Here is a 26,474-nt window from a genome sequence, read left to right as displayed (position 1 = left end):
GGAGGAGGGATGTAAACAACTCCTTTGATATGGAGATGCGGACAGCTCCTTTTGGTGTGGGGATCACTTTGCTTGTGTAAAGGTTCAAAGGAGTTTGCCGTGTTAGTCTGTAGTAGCAAAATCAAAAAGAGTTCAGCAGCACCACACAGACTATCCAATTCCACCGCAGCACAAGCCTTCGACAGGTGTGAACAGGTCAGTGTTATTCTTATCTCCACAATGCCGCTGGGTAGCTGGGGTTGAGCGGAGCGGCTGACCCCAAGCCACCTGCTAAGCTCACGGCAGCAGTGGGATTCAAACCGGTAAACTACTGATTCGCAGCCTAACCACTTGACCGCTGTGCTACAGCGGCAGAAATCAACTCCGTCTCCGCGGCCTTCGGGTCTTCCGCGGGCCAACCGCCTCCCGCGGTGCCTGTTAAAGGGCGGGGCGGGGGGCGGGGCCTGCCTCTCTATGGCCGCGCCGCGCTAGAGCGGCCGAGGGCCCGGGCGGCGGAAGCGGCTCGGCGCTGGGGCGGCCCCTGGCGGCGGGCGGCGCCCCTCCGCTCGGCTCCCTCCCCTCAGCGCCGCGGCCGCCGCCATCTTGTCGCCCCCAGCGGAGCGCGGAGAGGCCGCCCCGCCCTTCCGCCCCCTCCCCGGCGCGCTCCGGCCCGGCCCGGCCTGGCCCGGCCCTCCCTGGCGCCGCCGCCGCCGCCGCCGCTGTCGCCGCCGCCCCAGCGGCCCGGCGAGGTAGGGCCAGGGCGGGGCGGGGGGCGGAGGGGGGAGGCCGGCCGGGCCCAGGCCTGGCCGCAGGGGGCCCGCCTCGGCCCGTCCCCCCGCCGCGAAGCGGGCCCCGCTGGCTGGGGGAAGCAGGCCTGAGGGGGGGGGCGCAGCTGCCGGGCCGGCACTGAGGCGTGGGGGGCGGGGGGTCTGGGCTCTCCTTGCCCCCCGACCCCCTGCTGGAGGGGCGCTGCCCCCCCCCACCGCTGGCTGAGTGGGGCGGGGGGCTCGTGGCTGGTCCCGCGCGTCTCCCTCGAGCGACTCCTGAGCTCCCCTGGCCGGTCCAGACCCAGAGAACCGCCTCCTCCTGGGGGTGTCCGGCCCGGCCTCTCGGGGGGGGGGGGTCTGGGGGGGCTCGACTGGGAGAGGGGCCCCCTGGGCTGCTGGGGGGGGTTGCTGTGGCCTCCCCTCGTAGCCCTGTTCACACGTTACAGGGCAGGCGCGTGCACCCTGCCTGCAGGTGCTTCTCCCTGTTTGCATCATAGAATCGTAGGGTTGGAAGGGACCCGTAAGGTCATCTAATCCAACCCCCTGCACAGTGCAGGGAATACCTACCCTCTCCCTACCTCCTCAGTGACCGACTCGAAGAAAGAGCCAGCCTGACATTGGGAACTGGCCCCTGGATACGCCGGGGGTTTCACCTCTAGCTGTGCATGTGTTGTATGTAACATGAGAATTATTCAGTGTGTGTATGAAGAGCAACCAAGTGCACACAGATTGTCTCTGCATTTGCTGTGACTTGTGAACAGGGCTTTTCCCTCGCCTTGTACAGATGCTCTTTGCTTTAGGGCTGGAAACAGGAATGGGCTAACTTCGGTCACTTCTCCCTGCAGCAAGATCCGGGTCCAAGACATGTTGGTCTTTAAGGTGCTCTTGGACCTGGATCTTGCTGTTTGACTGCAGATCAACGTGGCTTCCACCTTCCCTAAAATCCTTGGGGTCCACCAGTGCACTCTCCAGCTCTCCCCAGTAAAGCTAGAGGCCTTGAATCTTTGCTCTTGCAGGAGAGTAGAAGAAGGGCCTTGCTAGATTTGATGCAAGATTTTTCAGTATTTAAAAGGCTGTCCCTAAGGGAAAGGAGCTGTTCCTGTTGGCGACAGAGGATAGGACTCAGAACAATGCCTTTAAACTGCAGGAGGGAAGATATGGCTGGCCATTAGGAAAAACTTCTTCACATTAAGAGCAATTCAACAGTGGAATCGGCTGCCCAGGGATGCGGTGGGTTCCACTTTATTGGCTGCCTTCAAGGAGCGGCTGGAGGAATCCTTGCCGGGGATGCTTTAGGCTGTTCCTGCATTGGGCAGGGGGCTGGCCTAGATGGTCTGTAAGGCCCTTTCCAACTCTTGGGTTCTATGCTCTTTGCAAGAATCCCTGGAACCAGCAGGTGCTGGTGAGCCTCTGGAAGCGGATCCCTGGTCCATCAGTGACCTGTCGTTCCCTTCCTGCCCATCAGTGGTTTAGACTGCTCTGCTCACTTTTCCAAGCTGAATTTTTATTTGTTGTGTCTGAAGTCATTTCACAGTGCAAAACCTTGATAGGCAAAGAGAGGATGTTTTTCGGAAGGGGCATGTTTATCCTTCAGCTTCCAGTGATTGAAAACCCATGACTGGGTGTGGATTTGAGGCTTGCTCACCTGCCTGAGGGCTTTGCTGCTGTGGACACATTTCAAGGAAGCTTTTGAACTGGCGGCAAGTTTGTGTATTGATACAGTTTCAGCAGGCAGGTTTTGCATCCTTTGTGAATGGTGCCTGGCCTTCCATCTGTTTCCATTGTTGTGTTTGTTTTTGTAAGCCGCAGCAAGGGACCTGCAGGATCAAGTTATAAATAAATAAAGGTGGAAAGGAAGAAAGAAAAGTCGGTGTATGACAGAGATATTTGCTGTTCTTTCAGGGACAGGGCCGTGCTGTGAAGGCCCTCCTGTCTTCTCGGAAGCCCCCCTTCGCGTTTTCTCTTTCTCTGCTGGATGGAAACCTGCTGACGACGTGGGAGCCTTCCCCCCCCCGCCCCCAGCTCTGCCCGTCCACTTTCTCTCGCCCCCTCCCAACTCCTCCCTGCCTGGAATGCTGTACGTGCCTTCCTCTGCATCTTGTGGGACAGCTCCAGGTTGCTTTTGGGCTACTGATTAACCATCGCTCAAGGTAGTAATCTTTTGATGCTGGGTCTATTGAAATCTGGCCTGCCGGCCTTTCCACAATGGAAGTGCTCAAGAGGGGGCTTGGGTGCTGATTGAGGGTGGGGTTTCGGAGCTGGCCCCACACTTGTGTCCCTGCACTTGCGTCCCTTTGATTGGCTGTATCTCCGGCTTGACCTGGGGCTTGCCCGTGGCTTCTGGTTGCCACTGTCAGAATGCTGAGCGCCATTTCCAAGAACCGAGGTGTGTGTGTGTGCTGTCCCTGTGCCACGGCCTGTATCTGGCCAGGTGCTGCCGTTGGCTCCTTCGCTGTGCGTCTGCACACTGAGAGACACAGACATCAAGCAAGCCACACTGAGTGCACTGGGATACTCCAAGTACTCTTGTTCATGCGTCTCAAATGGGAAACTGCTTGCCTGAAATTCCTGTTGCCTTTTGAAAATGCAGAGAATCCTGTCTAGGTAGGCCTTTAAGTAGCGTTTAATATCACCTTGCAGTAGATGTGAGGCGCTAGTTCATGTCAACAAATCCAGACAATATACCTGTTCTGCAAAAGCGGGTGCTTTATTTGTACAGCCTGTTTGTTTTGTTTTTGTACAGTCATACAAAGAACCTGAAATACTTTGGCCAGGAAATATTGCTGATAAGAAAAGAATGCATGGGAAGAGAACAGGATTAGAATATGTTGGGAAACGTGGGGTATGGTAGTTCCTGTCCCCACCTGTAGTCACTGGAAGCTTTTCCAAGCTTTGGATCCATGTTCATTCTTTTTCTCTGTCACAGTGAAGATTGGCATTTTTTTTCTAAAATGGGAGCTGAAATGTTGTACGCGAGGGCCTTTTTTTGTACCAGAACCATAACTATATGGAAGTGCTTCAGCTCCTGTAGTGACAAGTGATGGGCAGTCAAGGTGAGCTTGACAAGAATCCAGTTCATTTTTTCTCTGACTGTTGTAAAATCCCAAGAGCGTTCCTTCTCTTAGAGTTTTCATCCATACGTTACTGTTTCTACTTAAAGTCTGATAGTTTTCCATGAGATCAAGATATGTATAGAGATCTCAGAGGATCACTTCTGCTTTGGTGGAGGTACACTAAAAAACGGGGGGGGGGGGGCGCTTAAGAGGGAATTACAAATTAGCATTGCTTTGTTAGGCTATGCACATTTTTAGCATGGCTTCTACGTCTCTGGGTGTGTGTGTGTGCGCAAATGAATGGTTTTTCTTTTCAAAGAATTAATTGCCATTTCTTCTTCCAAGTCTCAGTAGACGGAAGCAGGAACCATGGGGGCTGGGCGGCTGTGCAGCTTTGTTGTGTACTTCGGAGAAATGAGCCTCGTGCAAACATGTTACGCTCTGGCAGTGGTAGGGGCCTCATAGATGGTGGCTGAACTGGAGGTAGTAGTGGAGGGGGAATGCTGTGTGCCTTCAGAGAGGGCTAGTTTTAACCCTTCCTGGCCAGAACACTTCTGCACTGCTGCAGTGTGCTCACCTACCGTGTTTCAGGCCATGTTCTTTACGAACGATAAGAACCCAAGAGCTGCTTTGCTGGATCAGACCCCTGGTCCATCTGCACCAGCCCTCTCTTTTCACACAGTGGCCCACCAGTTGCCCCGGAGGGCCAACGAACAGGGCACAGAGGCCAAGGCCTCCCCCAATGTCACCTCCTATCACGTTTAATTCCTCTGGATGTGGAGCCTTCCTGTAATCATTAGGGCTAGTAGCTGCAGATGAACTCCTCAATTGTCACTGACAGCTACAATTTAATCATTTGTTGAATGAGTGAAGAGAAGAGAAGTGCTTCCTCTTTCACGGCTGGGTTAGATATTCTTAGTTTTTGTTCAGTGGCCAGGCAATAAATTGGCTTTTTGAGGGTTCTCTATGACCTTATAGTGCAGTGAAAGACTCTTGCAAGGTCTGCTTTTCTTACTGTCTCTTAAATCTGTTTGCGTCCTTAGGATTGATTCACATTCTGTTCTGTGCACCTTGCTGTGTCTCATAGCAGTTTGCTTGGCAGTGAAGGTCTGACACTTATTCAAGTGTGCCTGTGTGTGGGGGGGGGGAGATCAATTTTCATTGGTAAAAAAAATTAAGCTGCTTGTATTTGGCCTCCAGGCATGGCCGTCTGTGTCCGCTGCAGGTGGCGGGAGATCTGTGCTTTGAGCAGGTACCTTTGACCTGTGAGTTACCTGGGGCTGATGCTTCCAAGTGAAAGGAAACCTCGGTGCTGGCAATCTCAGCTAGATCAGTGTTGTACTCATTTGCCAAGTCAAGAGAGGGCAGCCAGAGATACTACCATGGCTCAGTTTCCATGCCATGTTTTCTGAGTTCCCTATCGGGTCTGGGGAGTGTGGAGTCCCAAGGGGTGGATGCTAGAGGGAACCTTTAGCATGCAGATAGCTAGATCCTCAGCACATTCCTGGAACCATGTGAAACTAGCTGCACAAGGAGCTTTCTGCCGTAATCCATCCAAAGGGCACCACATTCTTTGCCTTAGAAATAAGCGGGTGTCTGAACCTGAAAAGACATTTTATCGAGAAGCTTCATCTATTGCTGCTGAAGCAGGTGACAGTCCTTTAAGGGCAGGAGAGAAGTTCTGCTTGGTTAAAGCAGTTGAGCATTCTGTTTTCTGGAAGCCCCCAAGTAGAGCATGAATGCAACAGCCGTCTCAGGCTATTTACCTACAGTGGCTGGCATGCAGAAGTGTGCTGCCTCTGAACATGGAGGTTACACATAGCTATCATGTCCAGTAGTGGTGGATATCCCTACCTTCCATCATTTCCCCAACCCTTTTTAAGTCAGCCAAGCCGGTTGCTGTTACCATACCCCCTGGCAGTGAATTCCATAAATGCTCCTTCCTTTTCACTGCCCTCAGTCTAACGCCGGTCATCAACCCTGAGTTCTAGTCTTGTGCAGGGAGGGCAAACAACTTACTTGGTCTCTCTGTATGGAGCTGCTTCCAGGAGGGGTTTCATCATCAGTCAAAGCCATCATTGTGCTCAGATGTGTCGGGTGGATCAGGCCATTTGCGAAAGAGCTGAAGGACTCCACTCCTGTGGGAAGTGTCGTGGAGAAGGTTTTCTCTTGGTGTGCAGCGGGCAGCTCATGATCACAGAGAGGGAGGAATCTCTCCCGCCTCCCGAGGCAGGCTGACAGGTGTTCTTTGGGCCTTTTCACCTTTCTGTCTGCTATGTCTGGGCCCTCTTGGGCACCTGCTTTGCTTATGACCATCAGGCTCTTTGGACCGACCTGTCAGATGTCTTTTGAGCACAGCGTGGTCAAGAATCCTGAGCTACTGGAAAGGAAATCATGAGACTGGAAAAAGTGAAGCTTCTTATCCCCCCACCTTCTTTCCCCAAACATACATCTCATGCAGTTCTCTATTTTTTTTTTTGCACGATTCTCACAAGAATCCGCAGTCCCACACTAATGCATGAATGCAAAGGAGGGTGGGTCTCCTCTGAGATTTAGCAACTATGCAGAGAAATAAAACTTAACTCTTTTAATTAGGCAAGAACTTAGAAAATATATACCTAAGCTAATTAATCCTTCCATGAAGATAATTTCAGGTGGGTAGCCATGTTGGTCTGCAGTCTGGGTCCTTGGAAATCCAGTTGGTCTTTAAGGTGCTGTTGGACCCAGATCTTGCCTTCGTTAATCGTGTGATTGTTGAAAAAAATGCATGCAGTAAAAATCAGATCTCCAGTTTCACACACAGAAATATCTCTCCTCGAACTCCTTTGCGACTACAGACTAACGGCTAACTCCTCCGGATCTCAGACAAACAATGTTGTGTTTTCATCCTGATCAGTTGATGAATTGACACAGAGGTTAACAAAGTACATAGAAACATACATGTTTAATATGAATAGCTATGATTTAAATCAAGCGTACACTCTTTGGCGTGAGGGTGCCTGGCACACATCTAGATGTTTCACTTCTAGCATTGCTTAGGAGTGGAATAAATCTCAAGCTCCTGGTTCTCCTAAATTCTTAAAATTTTATGCTGGCACTTGATGATTTAGATAATCCCACCCCCCTTTCGTGGGGAAGATGAGCTGAAACCCAAATTTTAATAGAGGCTCTTGAAAAATGCATTTCCAGCCCTCTGATTCCCCCATTATGGACACTGCTGTATTTGCTCTGCCCTTGTGTATCTCAGGACTTTGCAGTGCAAAGGAGCTGGTGGGCGCTGGCTTGGTCAATAGCACTTTCTGTGTTATATTATTCTTCCTGGTTTTATTTCATTTTTATTTATATCTTAGTTTTCTACCTCATGGTTGACCCAAAGCAGCTTGTCACAGTGTCCTCCTCTTTTCCAATATTTCCTCAGAGCAACAACCCTGTGAGGTGGGTTGGGTTGACAGATTGTGATGGGCCCAAGGTCACCCGGCAAGCTTCCATGGCCTGGGGGGGGGCGGGATTAAAAAGTCCCAGATCCCATCCTGGCCATCTGACCACTGCACTGTGTCAGCTGTCAGTGTATTGCCTTGTAATCCCTACAGCCACCCTGCAGAGTAGGCCTTCCAGTTGCAATGGGGGAGGGGCTTGCATTGTAGCAGGAATATGGATTCAGTCACAATATACTGTAGTTATACACATGGACTCTAGTGAACTTTGCATGACTTCAGTGTATTTTGTTACCTTTGTATAATACACAGCTGTTCATTTTATGTTTTGTCAACCAATTTAAGGTAGTTTTATGATTATGACAGTGGTAGCTTAATGATTCTTTAATTGTTAGAATGGACCACGAATAATCTCTTATTTTAACTTTTTGACAACCATTAATAATTTAATAGAGTTTATCATGTGCCTGCACCATAACATCGCACTTGGCCTTGGTGGAATGTCACATGATTGAAAATCTGAAGAATCAGCTATCAGATCAATCATATTTTTCTATTACTGTCACATGTGAAAGATCTTAGTGATGTCTTTATAGATCGCACGTGTCAATTATTATAAAAGATGTCACCCAGAAAAGAAGTTAGGATTTTAATGAAGGAAATCTCGGGAAGATGGTTTAGGGGAGAGATATACGTGTCTGTGTGTTTGAGGATGCAGTGCATTTCATAGTAGACTGAGATGATCTGATTTTAAATAATTTCTTTGCTTAATTGAGAAATGTTAAGAGATTTATTTTTATTGCATGTATAAGTTCATCAATTATTGGTTTCATTTTAATAAGCTTTTATATTTTAATATCTTGCTTTATTAAAAAGATTAGTTTATTTCAGTAAAGCATAAAGATTAAACTCTGAAGGAAGCTTCTGTGTACCTTGATGGAAGGAGCTAAACAAGAAGAACTCACACAAAATAAACTGTACTTAGAAGCAGATTCTTTAAAGAGAAAACTTTGCTTTTAGGCCTTACTTGAACTTTCAGAGCTTAACTGGAATATGAGAGAGAAGTCTCAGGGAATGGGCAGTTTAGAACTTTAATGAGGCATGGATAAATCATTCTTTTACAATATAAGTTCGTCTTGGGAGATCACAACTCGGTTCCTCCGCCAGTGCTCTGCCTGTTCTAACTAAGGTGGTAAATTTGTGCCTGGATTTTGGAGGAAATGGGACACTCCCTCCATGCACGTAGAAATGGAGTGTGTCTGGGAGCAAGCTGTGCTAGAGTCAGTGTCTCTGATGTGGCGGTTTTCTGGGTGCAGAGAATAAATACTCATCTTCCATTCCGAAGCACTCTTGTGAGCAGCCCGGCGTTTAGTCCCGCCTAGCACTTTTCATCAGGCTGAGGTTTTTGAGAGAGGAGCTTACAGCTTCTCAGCCTTTGGAGAAATCCTCCCCCGCCTCCTTCTGCTTCTTGCATCCTAATGAGGGCCTGGGAGGGGCAGGCTGGCAGTTCCCAGCTGCCTGCCTGCCTGCCTGCCTGCCGCTGTGAGTTGGCTGTTCCTGTTCCATACAGCGAACAGGAACTAGCTGCGGGGCGGGGGGGGGGGGATAGTTTTCCAGAGCTGCCTCTCAGCAGGCTTCCTGGGAACCAAAGATTCCTCTGCTTCCTCCTCGCCCAGAGTCTAAGCTCGTCTGCCTGGCCCCATTGCTTACTCCCAGCTGCAGGTGTCCTGAGGGGGGCAATTTGGGCTGCAGGTGCCTGCTGCAGTCTCCGTCCGTTCCTCAGAGCATCGTCAGGGATGTTCTTCGCTTGAAGGCTGCGGGCAGTGCCTGTGGCTCCAGGGTCCAGGAGGTCCAGGCTTGCAGTCAGAAAGAGCCATGCGCACATTCGGAGGCGAAAAGGAGGCACCAGTGGAAGATGCCCTCTCCCCAGTCTTCCAAGGAGAATCTTTGTGTCTGCTTGACGGACACATCCTTGGCATAGAGCTTTTGAAGAAAGGCCTGAGTCTGTGCCTTCCTGCTAGGTGTCAGCTGCCCTCAGGCTGTTCCCTGCTCAAAAGCAGAGAAGTGTGGTCCGAGGGGGGCTGGGCTGGGGGCTGTGATGTCCTCCTGCTTGGCAAGGGGATAGGAGCTTTCTAGAATTGTTTTGTGCGCACATGCTGCTTGATAGACCGCTTGCATTTTGAATCTTTGGTCTGCGCACATGCTTTCCTTGCGCAGTGGCACACTCCCATGGAAGGGCGGTCTTGGTGGCTGGCAGCACTCTCCTTGTGAGGCCGTCTTTGTAATGGAAGAGGCCAGTTTCGAAGAAGTTCTGCAGTCCAGCTAGCAGGAGATGTCTGTGTGCAGAGGTGACAGAACAGGTTGGATGAAGTCTTCATTTTCATTGTGTTCATTTTGCCAATTTTTTACTGTCCCTGTGGGTGTGTGAAATATGCCCCATCTTCACTCATTCACTGACTTCATTTATACCCTACTTTTCTTCCCCATGGTAACCGAGGTGGTTCACGTTGTTTCCTCCCCCCCCCCCCCCCCGTCGTGTTTAGAGGATGTGACTGGCCCAGCGTCACCCAGCAGGTTTCCCTGGCCGACTGGGCTTTCACGCCTGGACCTCCCAGAGTCTAGTCCAGCCCTCTAACCATTGCACCACGCTGTCTCAGACTGGGTACTGTTAGTTTGCTGGCCTCTGCCTTCAAGGTGAAGGGAGCTCTTGGGCACCAGTATCCTAAATTTGGAAGGAGCCCATGGCCAGCTCCTGCTCCACATCATCGGCCCTTTTGTGCTGTCATCCCATAGAATCCGTGCCACATTTTTGTTTTGCTTCTTGAAGTGCCTCAGTTGGGCTAGGTGCCTGATATTCCCCCCACCTGTAGAGAGAGCAAGAGCCAGCAGCTCCTTGGTGAATCCCGGGTTGACTGCAAACTTCTTTGGGAAGAGTCCTCCCTGGTGGCGCTGGTGGAGTGAAGGGCCCTTCCTGCGCACACCTCTAGCATCCCCTTTGTGGATTCTGCTGGCTCAGGGTCATCATCGGCTGTCGTGATTGGCCATTCCATTTCTGACCTCACTTGTTGCATCTTAAGAACGGGGGCTCTGCAGGTCCTCCTGTCATGCCCCCCCCCCCCCAGCCAGCCGATCCTCGGCACGGGGACCTGCTTCTTGGCTAGGTGATGGCACTGATCTCTGTTTTTTCCTCTAAACTGCCTGTCAGCAACTTTTAGCGAGTAGGGGGGCTCGGTTGCTGGTGGAAGGAGGCTTTCTGCCCATGCTGAACAGGCGCTTAGAGAGCCTGGGGTGTCTGCTGGCAGAGAGCATGGTATGCCCCAGAGGCCTCCGCACTGAGTAATCCCTGCTACATTTCCGGTCTAACATTGGTTCATGTGCTGGCAGCTCTGACCTTGGGAGGCGGTGCGTATAGTTTCCTCCTGGGCTCTTTAGCCAGGCCCTGACTAGATGAGCTACCCAGGCAGTGACTGCAGGTGGAAGAAGGGCTGGGATCACCCACCAGGTGACCCAGAACGACCCCTTGTGGAGGATGCTAGGGCATCACTTGGATTCTCAACCGATCCTTTCAACCTGCTGCTGACTGAGGTTCACTGGGCTCGTGGCTGCCGGAGAGTGTGTGTGTGGCTGAGCCCCACCCCCAGCACCTGCTGTTTTCCGAATGGAAGCCCATCCCGCTGAGGCTGGCAGCACGTAGAGGAACACGTACAGCTGCCCTGTATAGAGACAGTTCAGTGGTCCGTTCTGCTTAGTTCTACTTAGTTCTGTCTGCCAGCAGCTCTGCTGCTGAGCGGCTGGGGGTTAAAGTGGGGATCAGCACAGAAGCTACCGCTGGTAACAGATGCTGCAGCTGGAATGCTGACCGGAAGGGCCAGATTGTTCCAGTCTTGTTCCACCTACGCTGGCTCCCAGTTTGCTTTTGGACCCTATTCAGGGTCCAGAGGCTGACTTTTAAATCCCTTTATGGCTAAACTTCAGTTGATGCAGAATGCTGCAGCTTGGTCGTTATCAGGAGCTACTGGGAGTAAGCCTGTTACTTGTATTTTGCAGGAATCCCATTGGCTACCCATTCGTTACCTTGCTCAGTTGGTGGTTTTGGCTGTCACGTACAAAGCCTTTTGTGGTTTTGGTCCTTCATATCTATGGGACTGCCTCTCTGCCTGTCCACCAAGGCAGCTTTGCTTATCTGAATAGAGCCTTCTGTTGGTGCCTCCTTGCACATAGGCAAAATCAACAACTGCCCTTACGTGTTCTCAGTAGTGGCCCCCACGTTATGGGATGGCCTGCCTGAAGAGGTCAGGGAAGCTCCCACTCTCCTGGCTTTCCGTATGCAGTGCAAAACTGAATTATTCAAGAGGGCCTTAGGTCTGTCCTTTAAGGAAGTAGTTTCAAAGAGAAGCACTGGTAAAGGGATGGGAACTATAGACTATACTACTGTGTAGTGAGTGTTGCTGTAAGTATGAGCCTCTTGAGAAGTTTCTGCCTTGTTTAATATGTCAGGTTTAGAATTGCTTATGCTTCTTTCAGCGCTATGTCAGATCTCTACTTGTTTTCAAATCTCTGCAAACTTGCATTTGTATACCCTGTTGTATTGTTTCTTGAATGTCCCACTGTCAGCTATATTGACTTGCACTGTGTAGTCCCCCTTGAGTCTCAGAGAGAAAGGCGGACTATAAATAATATAAATAGATAAACACCTTCAGGACTGCTTACTTCCATATGAGCTTGCCAGATTGCTCTGGTCATCATTGGGTGCCCCTGCCTTCATGCGTGCAACCTGAGAGAGGGTCTTTTTGGCTGTGGCACCAAAATTATGGAATTCTGTCCCCAGAGTTGATTCGTCTGCCGTTTTCCATCAGCCGGTGAAGAGTTCCCCGTTTCTTTTGGCATTCCCTCACTACTCTTCTCCTCGTCGATGTGTTTCATTAATTGTGGTGTTATTTGTGTAAATGTGGTTTTAATGTTTTTGATTGTTTGCTACATTGAGGACCCTAAGCTAGTTGTGAAGGTGGCATAAAAATGTTTTAAATGTTTTCAACAGGAGGGGCTGCCTGCCGGAAGCCCTCTTCTGGCTCTGCATTGGGGCGTGTTGCTGCTCTCCTCCTCCCAGTGGAGGTGGGGGGGGGAGCACAAAAGGTGAGAAATGCTGGGAAAGGCACAAGCCCCCCCCCCCGTCTGCTTCCGCCTGCCTCCCTGTTGCTTTCTGTATGGGCCCCTGCTGCGTGTGCTCTGGGTGACCTTTTCCTGTGGCACCAGGCTGGCCTGTGACTCCATAAAGCATTGCCTGGTTTGGGCTGCAGAATTCCCACCTGTTTCCTTTTGAGGCAGCGAATGCCACCACACCAGCAGCCAGGTCGTTGGTGTTTAAGGCTGCCATGCGCTATCCAGCCTTGGAGGCAGACTGGTCAGGTGCCCCAACTTGCCCTGCAGAGGAGCGTGCCTGCGTAGTTGCATTTTGGCTCTCTCCCTGCTCAGATGAGGCAGCTCTGCTCTTCCCCTTCTGCAAAGATGTGTGTGCGCATTAGCTGGTCTCTTTATTGGCCATGCTGGGGTAGAAAATGTGGCCCTGAGGCACTGGGCAGGCGTCCAAAGGAGAGGGTTATGGGGTGTGGTCCCCGTTCTGCTCCTGCTGCCTGGGGCCAAGGTGACTTTCCAGCCTGCAGCCCTTGGCTCTGACTCCGCTTGTCAGGGCAGCCTCTTAGGAAGAAGGTCTTTCCTGGCACAGTCCGCAGCCGGCTGGTTCAGGAAGGGCTCTTCGGGGCCTGCTCTTAATTGCTGCAGAGCTCTGGAAAAGCTGGAGAGCTGGCGCCTGTTGTTTGCCTTAACTGGCCTCCAGAGCAGGCAGGGCAGGGGTTTGGTGCAACGGGGAGAGAGTGTTTGCGCTGCAAAGAGGAGCAAAGAGGTGGTTGCATCGGCAGGCCCCAACACACTCGGCAGGTGTTGCCAGGCCTCCTCGCCAGTAAGCTCACAGCTCTAGCACAGGCTGACTTCCCCCAGCCTGACGGGGAGCGGCTGCCAGACCCAAAGGTGATGTGCTGAGGGTGAGACGAGCCTGGGGTGGAGGCCTGGGAGGGAAAGGAACAAGTGGCGCACTTCCAGCTAGAGAGGCGCAGGGGTCAAGCGTGCTCATACCCTTTTCAGCAATTGCTCAGCCGTGGGTTAATAGTAGGAAGTCTTCTCTCCTCCTCTGGGGTGCTATGCCTCAGCTCAGACGCATGGGGAACCCCATGAGACGTGCTCTTGCGATGGCAGGAGGCTGCCTCTCTTCTTTTTGTTCCCATGATTCCCGGGCCTTTACAAAGCCCCCACACTGAAACAGGCTCCAGCTCCCCGGGGTCTTCGGGATGCAGCATTGCGCTGGTGGCGTAAATGCCTTCTAGCCTTGAGGGTTTGGGCTCAGAGGCTCAGATGGGGGCGAGGGGGAGGCCTTCCATGAGTCCAGGTGCCTCTTCCCAGACTCACCTCTCCTTCTTGGCTCAACTATAGGTGCCAAATAGACAGGAGAAAGAAAATCCTATATGGTGTCTTGGTTGTTGTTGTTGTTGTTCTGAATACCAGGTTTGGGGTAAGATTGCTTAGTTCATGCCTGAGACAGAGTTTCTTCCCCTCTTGCCAACCTCTGTTTTTGTGCTCAAGTCGTGTCCATCATCTGATCCCTCTCTCTCCCCCTCTCTCTTTTCTGTGGGCTTGTATTTCTAGAGCCATCAAGGTGCTGACCACCCCACGGGGACAGCATGTCGAGCCCAGTGCCAAGTCGAGCAAGGGTCTACGCGGATGTGAACACCCAGAGACCCCGCGAGTATTGGGACTATGAGTCGCATGTTGTGGAGTGGGGGTACGATCCTTGGGGGCTCTGCCGTGGGATGGGGAGTTGGTGCTCTTCAGCATGTGAGGTGGGCTCCTGGGAGAGGGATAACCAGTTGCTAAGGGAAGTTCCAGCTTCTCCATGAGCCTTACTGTGCCAGGAGTCGCAGTGCCGGCCCCTGCCCCTCCCAGTCAGTCCACATGAGGGCAGCACGGAGACCAGAGGACTGCTCTCTCCACCAGCACTGCTGTTCATGCACCTGTTGTCTGAAATGTCAGCTGAGCACTGCGGAGGACTCTCTCCTAGCAGACCATGGGTACCCCCAGTCTTTCTCAGGGACCCACTTAACCACCAGCCGCATCAAAGCAAAACATTTGGACTGTTGCAAGGGCTGCAGGCCACAGACCTCAGGCTAGGAGGGTGCTTGGGCCAAAGGTGGCCCATCTGAGCATGGTCCTCTCTCCAGCATCCAGCAGAGTTCAGAAGCAGGAACGTGGCTCACGTCCTGAGCTTTGGTGATGGAAGGGAATGCCTGCCTCTCGGCCCTGCTGCCACTGAGGGGTTTGGGGGCAAGGGCAGTGTGGATGGGACAGAACTGTTTTGGAATCACCAGAATTACTTCCAAGCCAGGTCTAAAACATTTTTGTTGCCTAGGAAGTTTTGGACAGCTGTACTAAGCTGTAACACCTCACAGTATAAATAGCAGCAGTTTGGTGTGGTTAAGAAGAGCGCGGGACTCTAATCTGGAGAACAGGGTTTGGTTCCCCACTCCTCTGCTTGAAGCCAGCTGGGTGACCTTGGGTCAGTCACAGCTTCTAGGAGCTCTCTCAGCCCCACCCACCTCACAAGGGTGTTTTGTTGTGGGGATAATAAGAACATACTTTGTAAGACACTCTGAGTGGGTGTTAAGTCATCCTGAAGGGCAGTATATAAGTCTAATGTTGTTGTTGTTGTTAGAATGGAGGCAGAATTTTCCCTTAGGGCAGGCAGACAACTACGCGTGGAAGGGAGGGCAGATTGTAGGCCCAGGGCTGCTGGGGGGACCACTGGCCCGTTTCTGGTGAACCTGCTAGAGTGTGCTGGTTGCTGGGACTCTTGCCCGGGGTGAAGCAATAGTTGGGCCTCGGTCTGAATTAGCAATCAGGAGCACAGACCTGGGAATCCTTGGCACAGCTCAGTGGTCTCCTGATCCTTCAGTAATCCTGAGCGAGGGCTCTTCCTTTGACCATCAAGCACACAACGAGGGATTGCAGGCTGCCCAGTAAACCACAACCTCAGACTACCCAAGGCAGCTCATACCTTCCAGCATAGAGAACAAGGCTCCCCTCCCCCTCCCCCCGACGGTGCTGCAGTGAGAGCTTGGAGTATTGGCAGCAGAGGCTTCGGTGCAAAGGGTAGGGCTCTTGTGTCCAGCGGGTGAGGCCCCCAGGATTCAAACCAGCAGAGCCCCAACAGCTGAGGCCAAGGGCTCAGAACAGCAGTTGCTTCCTGGCCCCGTGCCTTTGCCTGGGTGGTCCATGGAAATGTCTTGCAGTTGGGGGTGAGCCTTGGGGGGCCCAGTGGGGGAGAGGGGACGAAGCAGCAGGAATCCTGAAGGTGGGCGCATCCTCCCGGCTCCTCAAGCCCCCCTCCTTTTTCCATCTAAGTAATTGAGGGGCAATTACTGCTTCTGATTTCTTGCGATTTCACTATTTCTTGCTGATTACAACTAAAGCCTCAAGTTACCGGGTTGAGTTTTTGACAGTTGAGGGTGAGACTGGCTGGCTGCTGGTGGGCCAGGGGTGCATAAGTCACAGGACAGACACTAGCGAAGGGGGGCAGCCAGCCTGAGGCTTGGTCTCCCAGGAAATGTGAAGGGGGGGGATTGTTGACACCAGGAAGCCTCCAGTAGCCTCATTTTCTTCTCTCCCCTCCTCTTCACTCCTCTCCCCAGCAACCAAGATGATTACCAGCTTGTGCGGAAACTTGGACGTGGGAAATACAGCGAGGTCTTCGAAGCCATTAATATCACCAACAACGAGAAAGTGGTGGTGAAAATCCTCAAGGTGAGTGAGCACAGTGGAGAAAGAGAGCGGTCCCTTCCTGCCCTTTCCACCCCCCCCCCCCTCAGCCATACAGCGAAGGGCATTGCGTTCTGGTGGCAGCGACGGCCAAAACAGCATTTTCAAAGACCTGCACAGCAGATCAGAACTCCAGTGGCCAACCAGAAGCCCTGCTGGGCACAGGCCCCAATTGGACCTGGCCAGTTTCTAAAAACATTTAATGGAGATCCAGGAAGTGTATCAGTGGGCACTGTGGTGTGTTGCTCCTGAAACCATCCAAACTGATGGCTGTGGACTCAGAAGTTTTTGGTTCAAATCCCACCTGAGACTTGAACTCACTAAGTGACTTTGGGCAAGCCACTCACTCTTACCTGTTGCCCACAGTATGAGGGTGATAATGCTGGCCTGCCTTACAGGGCTGTTGTAGTGAATGCTTAAGTGATGTTTGTAAAGCACTTTGAGTGCTTGTGTGCTGTAGATGGAGGGGGCTGTGCCCTTTGCAGAATGGAGCGCACAAGTGAGACAGCAGCAGGGAAGAATGCTTGTTCATTCCCGTTACCCAGGAGCAAAGGGAGGCTGAGGGGCAAGGAGCTTGTTCGGGAGTGGGCAAGAAGCCAGCATAAGTATGGGGGGGGATTCCATGGACCAGAGCCGTCGGAGGTGAATGCCTTTGGTGGCAGAGTGGGAGAGTCAGTGTGCAAACCCAAGGACCAGAGTGGAGGAGGAAGAGGAAGGGTTGGCTACATTAACGAAGACAAGAGCCAGGAGCCTGAGGCTTCTTCCAGCCCTGTGGCTTGGGGACCGGCTGCTCAAATGGCCCCACAGGGCAGAGCAGGGTCAAGGAGGAAGTCCAGGCCTCGTGTCTGCCCTGCAGGGTGTGTGTTGGCTGAGGGAAGCTGCCATCATTGCTGTGCATGGCCCACGGTGGATCTCTGCCTGAAACTCTGTCGTCAGGCTGTGCCTCTTGGCGCTTTTGTGACTCATGTCCTTGAGGCCCGTCACTGCTGCCTTCATCATTCAGTCCTCACCATAAAATTGCACAGGCTGTCATCTAAACAAGTGATGACTTGGCAGCAAGTTTTCTGCAGTCCTGATATCCTCCCTCCTCACAACAGCCCTGTAATGTGGGCTCCTCACATTCCCTTGGACAGGTCCTGCCTTGCTAAAGTCTCCCCGGGGAGCCTGCGACTGATGCTCTTTTAAGGCCCTCTTTGTGACCTGGCAAGACCTTGGCAGCGCACCCCATCCCCAAATGCCTTCTCCCTTGGTGGCTGCTGAGGGCCAGAGCAATTAACAGACTGCCTGAGGTGCAGCTCCCTGCTAGGGAAACCATTGTGGGCCTTCTCTAGGGCCAGACAACAGGTGCCGCCTACTGCATTGCCTTGTTAGGGACACTGCCTCTTGGCTTTGGGGAGGGTCTAATTTTTAATCTCAAAGGCAGTATACTGGGGAGGGAAGCGGGACCTTCCATTCTCCTTTGTCCTAGACACTTCTCTCCCCCCCCCCCTTGCAAGGTGCTTGAGGGATAGAGCGTGGTGGTGTGATGAAACCAGGGGTCTGTGCCCCCCTGCCACCCTGTGCACACCTTTTGTTGTAGAACTGGTGCATATCCCACCCATTGTATGTGTGAAGAGGCTAGGGGGCTGCCCCCCACCCCATATCTCCTTTGTCGGCAAACGAAATTAATTTTGTTGAGGCTTTTGGAAGAGGTGGAGGAGCAGTAGGTTTAAGAAGTGTCTTTATATTTCTGGAATTAAGTGGAATTTTAGCATGATGGTTGCTGGTTGCAGCTGATTGATCTTTTAGAAAATGGAGGAAGGGTGTAACTATTTTTTAACAAGTGAAAATGAACGCACTGAAAATGTGTGTGGATTCCTTTTAGGAGTCATTGAGGAGAAATGAAAGTGTTGTGGTTTTCTACCTGTGTTCCTTGGCTGTGCTTTAGTACTTCATCCTTCTTTCTGGGGGGGGGGGGGGGTTCCAGGCAGGCAGGCAGGGGCAAGGGAGGGGCCCTGATCTCAAGCTGCTCCTTCTTGGGTGAAGCTGCCACCTCCAGCCAGATGCTTGACCCACCCACCCAGCCAGAGTCGCAGGCGAGAGGGGCTTTCCAAGTTCTGCTCCCCGAAATCCTCTTGGCCAGAAATGCCAGGGACTGAGTGAGAAGGAGCCCCACAGGCCTTTCCCATCTCCACGTAGTCTCAAGTGCAGCTGGCAGATCTGCTGGCAGCTCCTTGCAGGGAAAACCCACAAGGTGCCTTGCCCCGGAGGGCTCCTGCAGCTCCAGCTGCCTGGGATGACTGTTGGGTTCTCTTTCTCAGCCAGTCAAAAAGAAGAAGATCAAGCGTGAAATCAAGATCCTGGAAAATCTCCGAGGGGGCCCCAATATTATCAGCCTTCTGGACATAGTCAAGGATCCAGTGGTAAGGAAAGGTCTGGTTGAAAACTGGTCCTTGGGGGCAGGGAGAGCACTGAAGGTTCCGTTGTAAGCCTCTATTGGTCCCCCTCCCTTCCCATTTCTTCCACTTTAAAGACCTAAAGCAACTGACAGTAAAAATTGGCACCATGCTCAGTCCCTGAGCCAGACAAACCAGGCTGATGAACAGCTGGCCCTCTGAAGCTCTCCTGCTTCTCTGTTTGGCTTTCCCAAAGAGCCGCCACCCCCCTTATCCTCAGCCTGGGCACAGGGACCCCCCAGGAGCACGAGCTGTAAAGCCAAGGATTCCCCCAAGAATGGCTGCACTTTTGGCCAGGAAGGAAATCCCCCTCCCTACCCTGTCTGGCTGGGGTTGGGGTGTGGCTGCCCCCTAGAGCCTGTGAGCCGCCTCACCTGGGCTCCCTCCTCTGCTTGTGCCCTTCGGGTGTCCCCCTGTGCCTTTTTCTGGGAGGCTGTTGCCAGGAATGGGGGCTGCTGGAAAATGCCTGGGTGGTGCCTCCTTTTGTACAAGAGTAAGGGCAAGAGTTAATCATAGGAGCATAGAGTTGGAAGGGAGCCCAAGGACCATCTAGTCCAACCCCCTTCACAATGCAGTAAAGTCAGAACTGTCCCCCCCTCACCTCCCCCAGTGACGCCGCCCACTGTGTGCCCAGAGGAAGGCATGATCAGTAGGCTGCTGTGCCCTAACGTCTCAGGGCCTTGGCTGTGGTGGCTCTTCTGAGAGGGGTTCTGGAGGCCCTGCTCTAGTTCCCTGCATCAGCCATCAATACAGCTCTCCTGTTCACATCATTTGAGTGGTAGCTGTGAAGAGCCTGCCCACATGCTGTGCCGTGTCCCTGCCGTGTCCCTTGCTTGGATCGTAGCTTCAGGCGTTTCATTCTCCAGAAGGAGCTGAGGAATTGTCCTCGACCTGCCTGCTTAGCCCAGGGTAGACAGCTGTCACTCCTCCGTGATCTCTTTTTCCCTTTCCAAGAATCAGCTAATTATGTTTTAAATTAACAAAGCAAGATCTCTTCAGGCACCTGTGACGTGATCCCTAGTCTGTGCTCCCCGTTAGTATCTTGGAGAGTCAGACCTGGATTTGCACATCTCAGCAAGCTGTGCCAGAATCCCAGTAGCCCGCAGGCACCAGGTGGCCTGCCAGAAATTGACCAGTCGACCAGTGGACCACTGTCTCCCGTTTGTTTGACATGCGGGGAGGGGGTTGACCAATCACCTTTCCCTGGGTCTATCTACACTGTTGCCCAGAGTGAGGCTAAAACATTGTTTCCTTCTCTCTCCCTGCCTTGGAACATGTGCTGCCGCAGTCACGGACACCCGCCCTGGTCTTTGAGCATGTCAATAACACAGATTTTAAGGTGAGTGGGCTCCAGTTCAGAATCTGCATCCTTTCCTCTCCTGTTCTCCTCCCGCTTCAAAAGGGGAAAGACATAAAATGATCCAGTGCCCAGCTGAGATGCCAAGCTTTGCTTTTTTGGTTCAGAATGGCTGGGAAGCCTCTCTGTCTCCAGTCACTGCTGGCTCATTGTTTGAACAGAAGGACCTCAAGTACCCCAAAGTGGTGCCTTGCATTCAGCCGGCCCCTCGACTGCCGGTGCCCCTCCATGTCCCACTCTACTATGAAAGAGAGCCCCAGAAAGCAGATCAACCACTAGCCCTGCTGCCCTCCTGCCTTCCCTTCTGTCCATTTTATTCTCCTATCAAGGTTCAGGTCTTGTACTGGCGTTGCTCAGGCCTGGAGCTGTGAAATAGGAATGTCACACCAGGCAGGCCTGTCCCGCCTGTGTGTGTGTGTGTGATCCAAGTATATCCTTCCTGGCCATTGTGCCTGGGAAGCAGCGTGATGGCAGGTTTGCCTCTGCGGTTGATGGTCTTCCTGGTTCCTTTTCCTGTTGAGGAGGTGGCTCTGGAGCGGGAGGCGCGTGCAAAGGGGGCGTCAGGACTGTGTCCAGACAGGCTCCATGGCTGCTGCCTCCTCTACGGTTCTAGCAAAGAAGCGGGATTCTTGGGAAGATTCGAGGTGGCGGGGAGGGAGTGGTCTAGCTTTTACCTGGGGGGGGGGGACAGACCAGCCATGCACATAACCTGCCCTTGGAGTCCTTCATGAAGCTCCAGAGGCATGCTTTGGTTGTGGTTATTTGCCAGTACAGAGAGGTGCTCTCCGTGGCTGCTTTCCATAACCCAGAGCAGCACCCACCCAATAAGAACCAGTTGAGCAGTGCCCTTGGTTAGTCTCGTTATTAACCTCCGTTCTACAACCCTTCTCTCCCCAGCAATTGTATCAGACGCTGTCGGACTTCGACATTCGATTCTACATGTATGAAATCCTGAAGGTATGGACTGGGGGAAGGGGGGTGGTCCTGGCTTGCCCTGAGCATTGGCTAGCCCTGTGCAGCGGGAAGCAAGAGGAGGGGAGGTTCTTTCCAGTGGAGGCATCTTTGTCCCAGGAGGTCTTAGGGGGGCAGTCTTTACAGTTCAGCTCTGACAGCAGCATGGCTTTCCTCCCCTTGCCACACTGTGATGGGAATCCTGGCCTGCCCCTCAGAGTTTTTGTAAGGGTTACAGCAAGAGCCCCGTGGCGCAGAGTGGTAAGCGGCAGTACTGCAGCCCAAGCTCTGCTCACGACCTGAGTTCGATCCTGGCGGAAGCCGGGTTCAGGTAGCCTGCTCAAGGTCAACTCAGCCTTCCATCCTTCCGAGGTTGGTGAAATGAGTACCCAGTTTCCTGGGGGTAAAGTGTAGATGACTGGGGAAGGCCATGGCAAACCACCTCGAAACAAAAAATCTGCCAAGAAAACATTGTGATGCGACGTCCCCCCATGGGTCAGTCATGACTCGGTGCTTGCACAGGGGACCACCTTTACCTTTACCTACAGCAAGATCCTCTCTGTAAGATGCCGTGAGCACTCCGAAGCTGCTATAGACACGTTGAGTGGCGTTGGCCTTCAGTCTGGCCTGTGAAATGCTCGAACGTGGTCCTGTTGGGCATTGCCCTGCCTGTCGGCTCACTTTGCTTATCCTCACTTTGGAGGCAAGGCTGCGCTTGCCCCCCGCCCTCTGCGTGACTGTCTGTGCCCTCCTAACCCCACAGGCGCTGGATTACTGCCACAGCATGGGGGTCATGCATCGGGATGTCAAGCCACACAACGTCATGATTGACCACGAGCACAGGAAGGTAATAATAATAATAACAACAGGGTGCTTCTGTACCAGCCTCCTGGAGAGATGGAGGCCACACTCAGAGCGGGGAACAAGTTCAGTGTTGTCATCCCCACAATACAGCTGGGGAGCTGGGCTGAGAGGAGTGGGGCTGACCCGAGGCCGCCTGCTGTGCCCAAGGCTGGAGTGGGGGTCAGACCAGCAGGGTGCTGATTGGCAGCCTGGCCACTTGAGCAAGACCGTGTCCTTTGCCCGCAGTCACACATCCATCTGCTATGGCCAGAGTGCCATAGCAGAGTTGAGGAGACCTGGCCTCCACTGGGCTGCCGTTTGGGGGTTCCTTGGGTGTGGGTGCGAGGTCTCCACATGGTTGTAGAGAGGAAAGGACCTCTCTTCCCTGCTCCGTTTTTAAAAACTGAGCAGGGAAGAGAGGTTTCTCCCTAAAGGGACTGGGTGGATCTCTTCCTCTAGAGGAATTGTTTCCTCTGATACAAAGAGCCCAAGCCCCGTGCATCCGGGGACAGCTCCGTGCAGCACCGGAAGTGGCCTCCTCTCGCAGAACAGATTTGCAGGGTCCGCCCTGTTGATTCTGAGTAGTCCAGCGTAGCATTTCTGCTCTGTGTTGCTCCAAGTGCTTCAGAGGACACGAGGCAGCCCTGCCCACCTCTTGGGAGGCTCCAGGCAAGAGCTGTTCCTCCGGCCCCTCTGAATGTGATTCCGGGGTCCTATGTTGTGATGAGGTTTCTAGGGCAGAGCACAGGGTTGAGGGTGGGAAAGTTCCTCACTGGGGAATCGTTACAAAGAGCTGTTGGCCAGAAATGTTGCACTCAGATACTTACAGATCACCAGAAAAGGCTGCTGATGAGACAGATTCACACCTGCTAATAGAACAAGGGGTTGACCTTGTACAGGAGGCAAGCCGCAAACAGGCTGTGCTGCCCCCAGGCCCAGGCGTGGGGCTCTGGAGGGTCTCTTCCCTACTCCGCCTCGGGTTCGGGGGCAAGGGCTGCTTCCGGTGCCCGCTGGAACTGGAGGTCTCCGCTGCAGTCCCTAGCTTCACTTGCTGGTGTCTGAGCATCCCCTGGTGTTGGCTGTATTGATGCTTATTTGTGCTCGTCTTTTCTCCTGGGACCCAGCGCTGCTTTGCCTGCCCCTGTTCTATACATGAGGAACTAACGTTTTTTTAGTGGGTCTCTCTCTGCCTGGTCTCCTTTGGCCTTGCCTTCCAAATACGTCTCCAGCAAGGAATGATGAGTCCTGCAAAATGCGCTTTTGTGCTGTCTGTGGGCCTTGGGGTGGGGGGATGGCGAGACTGGATGGCTGGACTTGGAGGGGTGTCATCAGGAAGGAGCTGCTGTACAAAAGCACCCTAGCGACACCCAGAACGAGAGGTACAGGGTGAGAAAGTCCATCCAGCGCCCCCGTTGGGGAGCTGCCATTGCAGTCGGTGTTCGGCCCCAGCCGTGCTACGTACAGAGGAAGCATCCCGTTTGCGTTGGGATTATTGCTTACGCTTCTGGCCTGTCATAGGAAGCTGCTCTCAGAGCGTGCCTGCCGACTTGTAGCTGACTTGTGAGCCAGGCTGTCAAGCCCACCCCACCCCACCCTTTTTTTTGTAGGGAGCTCCACACACCCCTTGAATGTGTTTTCAGGAGTGTCCAGTCTTGGACCAGTGGTTCCCAGCTCCCTGGGCGCGCTAAGATCAGCCAGTCTGTACTGCCTGCTGGAGTGGGGATGGGGGGGTGGTCCCCCATCGCATTCTTTCCAGAAGGCTTCCTTTGGTGCTTAGAGGTGGTCTGTCTCTCCCCCCCCTCCCTTCTTGCTGCAGCTGCGTCTGATCGACTGGGGCCTGGCTGAGTTCTACCACCCTGGTCAAGAGTACAACGTGCGGGTGGCCTCGCGGTACTTCAAAGGGCCGGAGCTTCTTGTGGACTACCAGGTAACTACAGCCACCCCTCCGGCCCGGCCCCTTGGATGGATGCGCTTGCATTTCCATGGCAGTGAAGGAGGCGGAGTTGTAGTGTGCGATCCCACAGTGGGCCTCCTAGGCTGGGGAAACCTGTGCAGAACCCCCTGGGAGACCTGCTGCCGGACCCTGAAACACGTCCTGCCCTAAGCCAGTGTGCCGCTTGACTCTGCACGGAGGGACCCTTTCTGCCCAGAAATGACGCTTCCAGGATGGGGGTGGTGGTGGGGGCCCTGTGGAAAGGCTGCGGGAGGGTTTCTCTGGGCGACGTGCAAATTAAAATCTGTTCCACTGGGGGGGGGGGCTGGGATGGCTGAGGGCTGGCAGCTGGTGGAGAGAGCAGCGTGGTAGGGGGCTTCTGGCCAGGCAAGCGGAGAGGCTCCTACCCCAAAGCTGGTGGAGGGAGACTCGGATGCCTGAGGACAGGAGAGGTGGGTGGGGCTGAGGCTGCTGCTTTGGGCTCTTTGAGCTCTTCACCAGCCCATCCTGCGGCTTCCGTACCGCACAGCTGCGTGTGTGCCTCTCCCCTCTCCTGCAGATGTATGACTACAGCCTGGACATGTGGAGCCTGGGCTGCATGCTGGCCAGTATGATCTTCCGCAAGGAGCCCTTCTTCCACGGCCATGACAACTACGACCAGGTGAGCCGGCCGGCCAGCCATCGTCTCCGGTCCCCGCAGTTTTTCTTGCAAGGGTCACAGCCCTCGATATTGTTGCTCTTGGCTGCTTTGGAAGGGGAGTCGAAAACCCCTTGGCCTTCCTCCTCCGCAGCCTGTTTTCTTTCCCTCCACTGCCCAGACGTTGCTTAAATGCCTTCGTCCTCCTCTGCGCTTTCCCTTTCTGGAGGAAGCTGTTCCTGCATCCCTTTGGGTGGCTCTTGGCCTTGCCTGGGCCGCGGGGCAGTGTTCTGCCTTCCCCACTCCTGCTTCCCCAGCCAGCTGCCCCTCTTTCCCCACCCAAGAGGGGCACTTTCACTGGCTCTGTCCCTCCCCAGCTGGTGCGGATTGCCAAGGTGCTGGGCACAGAGGACCTCTACGATTACATCGACAAGTACAACATCGAGCTGGACCCCCGCTTCAACGACATCCTCGGCAGGTGAGAGCCCCGCCCGGGCTGCCCTGTTGCTGCTGCTTAACCTCAGTCGTGAGGGACTGGGTGGCCGCAGCTGCTGCGCCTTTTGGCCAGTTGCTCCTTGGAGGGAGGTCGCGGCCTCCCGGACCTCCTGCCTGGAAGCCCAGCGTGGTCAGCTTCTGCATGGCGCCTTCTGGGGTGGAGAAAGGAGGGGGCCTGGGAGCAGCACGAGCCTCCAGTGCCCGCCTCTTTGTTTTCTTGTGCAGACACTCGCGCAAGCGATGGGAGCGCTTCGTGCACAGCGAGAACCAGCACCTGGTCAGCACGGAGGCCTTGGACTTCCTGGACAAGCTGTTGCGCTACGACCACCAGACGCGGCTCACAGCCCGTGAGGCCATGGAGCACCCCTACTTCTGTACGTGGTCCTCTCTGACTCTTCCCCCTTGCTGTTCTCCTCTGTGGTCTAGACCAAGCCAGCCTGCCAGTCACTGGTTCATATGGGCCTGTAGAATCCCCAGCGCGCATACAGGGTCTGAGTTGTGCTTCTCTCGGCTGCCTTGCACTTTGGGCAGCAGGTTGGTCTTGAGAGCAAGTGCTCTGGGTCTGCCCGGGTGCGGCTGATATCTCAGGGCTCTGTGAAGAGAGGAATAGTGGAGCGGAGCCACTGAGCAGCTGGTCTCCTGGAGCCCCTTGCAGGGCAGCTGCCTTGCTGGCTCTGGCTGCTGGGCCATGTGCGTACCAGAGGCCCAAGTTCTCCTGGAGCCTCTCTGCTCTGCTGATCAAAGGGTTGCACCTCTGCTTTGGCCAGATGACTTCCTCAGCCCCCCCACCCTGGCCTCTGGGGGCCCAGCTGCAACTGGCCCTTGGCTGCCCCCCCCCCACCGCCACCTATGTAGAGCCTGCGGTGGCTCTCTGTGCAGCTGCGGCCCAACTTGTTAGCTGAGTCCCAAATGAGAGAGCCTTTTGTCTCCTGCGTGCTGCTGGGGCAGGCAGAAGGGGAGCCCCCCCCCACGCTTCTCTCTGGGCCCTTCAGTTGACTGATGTGTGGGGCCGCGGGGCTTTTCTGATGTTCTCCTCCCTTGCAGATCCAATAGTGAAAGATCCAGCCAGGTTGGGCTCCACTGGGATTTCATCCGCTAACACCCCTGTCAGCTCCTCCAGCATGTTGGCAGGTGGGTTTTCAGACCCAGAGCAGCCCTGGTGCTTGCCCAGGCAGGCCTGGAGCTTCACGGGTTCTGCATTGACGTGGAGGGAGGGCTGCCTCGCCTTCACCATCCTGGCTCATCCTGGCTCTCTCCTTCTTCCCCGCGTGCCCAGGGATTGCCTCCATGGCTGCCTCTCAGCCCATCGGCAGTTTGGCCGCCTCGCCCGTCATCTCCTCTCCAAACGCTCTGGGCTCGCCAGTCCCTGCTACTGCCGGAGCACAGCCTTGAATTCGCCACCATCGCCACCTCTGGCTTCCAGCACCGCCAAGGCTGCCGCCTCGCCTCTCCCGCCGGCCCCTGCAAGGCAGGAGGAGGGAGGGCGGAGGGGGGGTGTCTCTGGAATGATTTTTTTTCTGTTATGTTGAAGAGCATCGCCCAGCTGCTGCTCCGCCACTTCCTCCTCTCCGTGCAGCAGCAAGCGCGAACTCTGGCTACAGACAGAGGCGTCTCTGTGTCTGTGTCGCGTGATGGTAGCTGCATTCTTCCCAGGAGGCTTGGGGCTAGTGATGCAACTGCAGTGTAGACACTGAAATGGAGAATAAAATTTATTTTCTATGTCCCTAA

General features: G+C 53.9%; 1 protein-coding gene across 6 annotated transcripts; it reads left to right on the top strand.

The window, feature by feature from the left end:
• Nucleotides 1-548: 548 nt before the first annotated feature.
• On the top strand, nucleotides 549-26,474 carry LOC129333182 (casein kinase II subunit alpha-like). 6 transcript variants are annotated; one of them, XM_054984665.1, is made up of 15 exons: nucleotides 550-728; nucleotides 2,649-2,896; nucleotides 12,272-12,366; nucleotides 13,930-14,065; nucleotides 15,969-16,080; nucleotides 18,396-18,497; nucleotides 19,819-19,869; nucleotides 20,785-20,844; nucleotides 21,602-21,685; nucleotides 23,498-23,608; nucleotides 24,144-24,275; nucleotides 24,629-24,729; nucleotides 24,972-25,120; nucleotides 25,800-25,877; nucleotides 26,023-26,474. In XM_054984665.1, the coding sequence occupies exons 4-15, from the start codon at nucleotides 13,965-13,967 to the stop codon at nucleotides 26,136-26,138; spliced, it is 1,197 nt and encodes a 398-aa protein (XP_054840640.1). In that variant the 5' UTR covers nucleotides 550-728; nucleotides 2,649-2,896; nucleotides 12,272-12,366; nucleotides 13,930-13,964; the 3' UTR covers nucleotides 26,139-26,474. The 6 variants fall into 6 exon arrangements, with proteins under 6 accessions (XP_054840643.1, XP_054840640.1, XP_054840637.1 ...); XM_054984662.1 differs by having other exon boundaries at nucleotides 25,791-25,877; XM_054984666.1 differs by having other exon boundaries at nucleotides 553-728; nucleotides 24,174-24,275; nucleotides 25,791-25,877.

This window comes from Eublepharis macularius, chromosome 7 (genome assembly GCF_028583425.1).
Source record: "Eublepharis macularius isolate TG4126 chromosome 7, MPM_Emac_v1.0, whole genome shotgun sequence".
Taxonomy (NCBI): Eukaryota; Metazoa; Chordata; class Lepidosauria; order Squamata; family Eublepharidae; genus Eublepharis; species Eublepharis macularius.
Note: the sequence above shows the minus strand (reverse complement) of the source record. Positions and strands in the feature narration are given on the sequence as shown.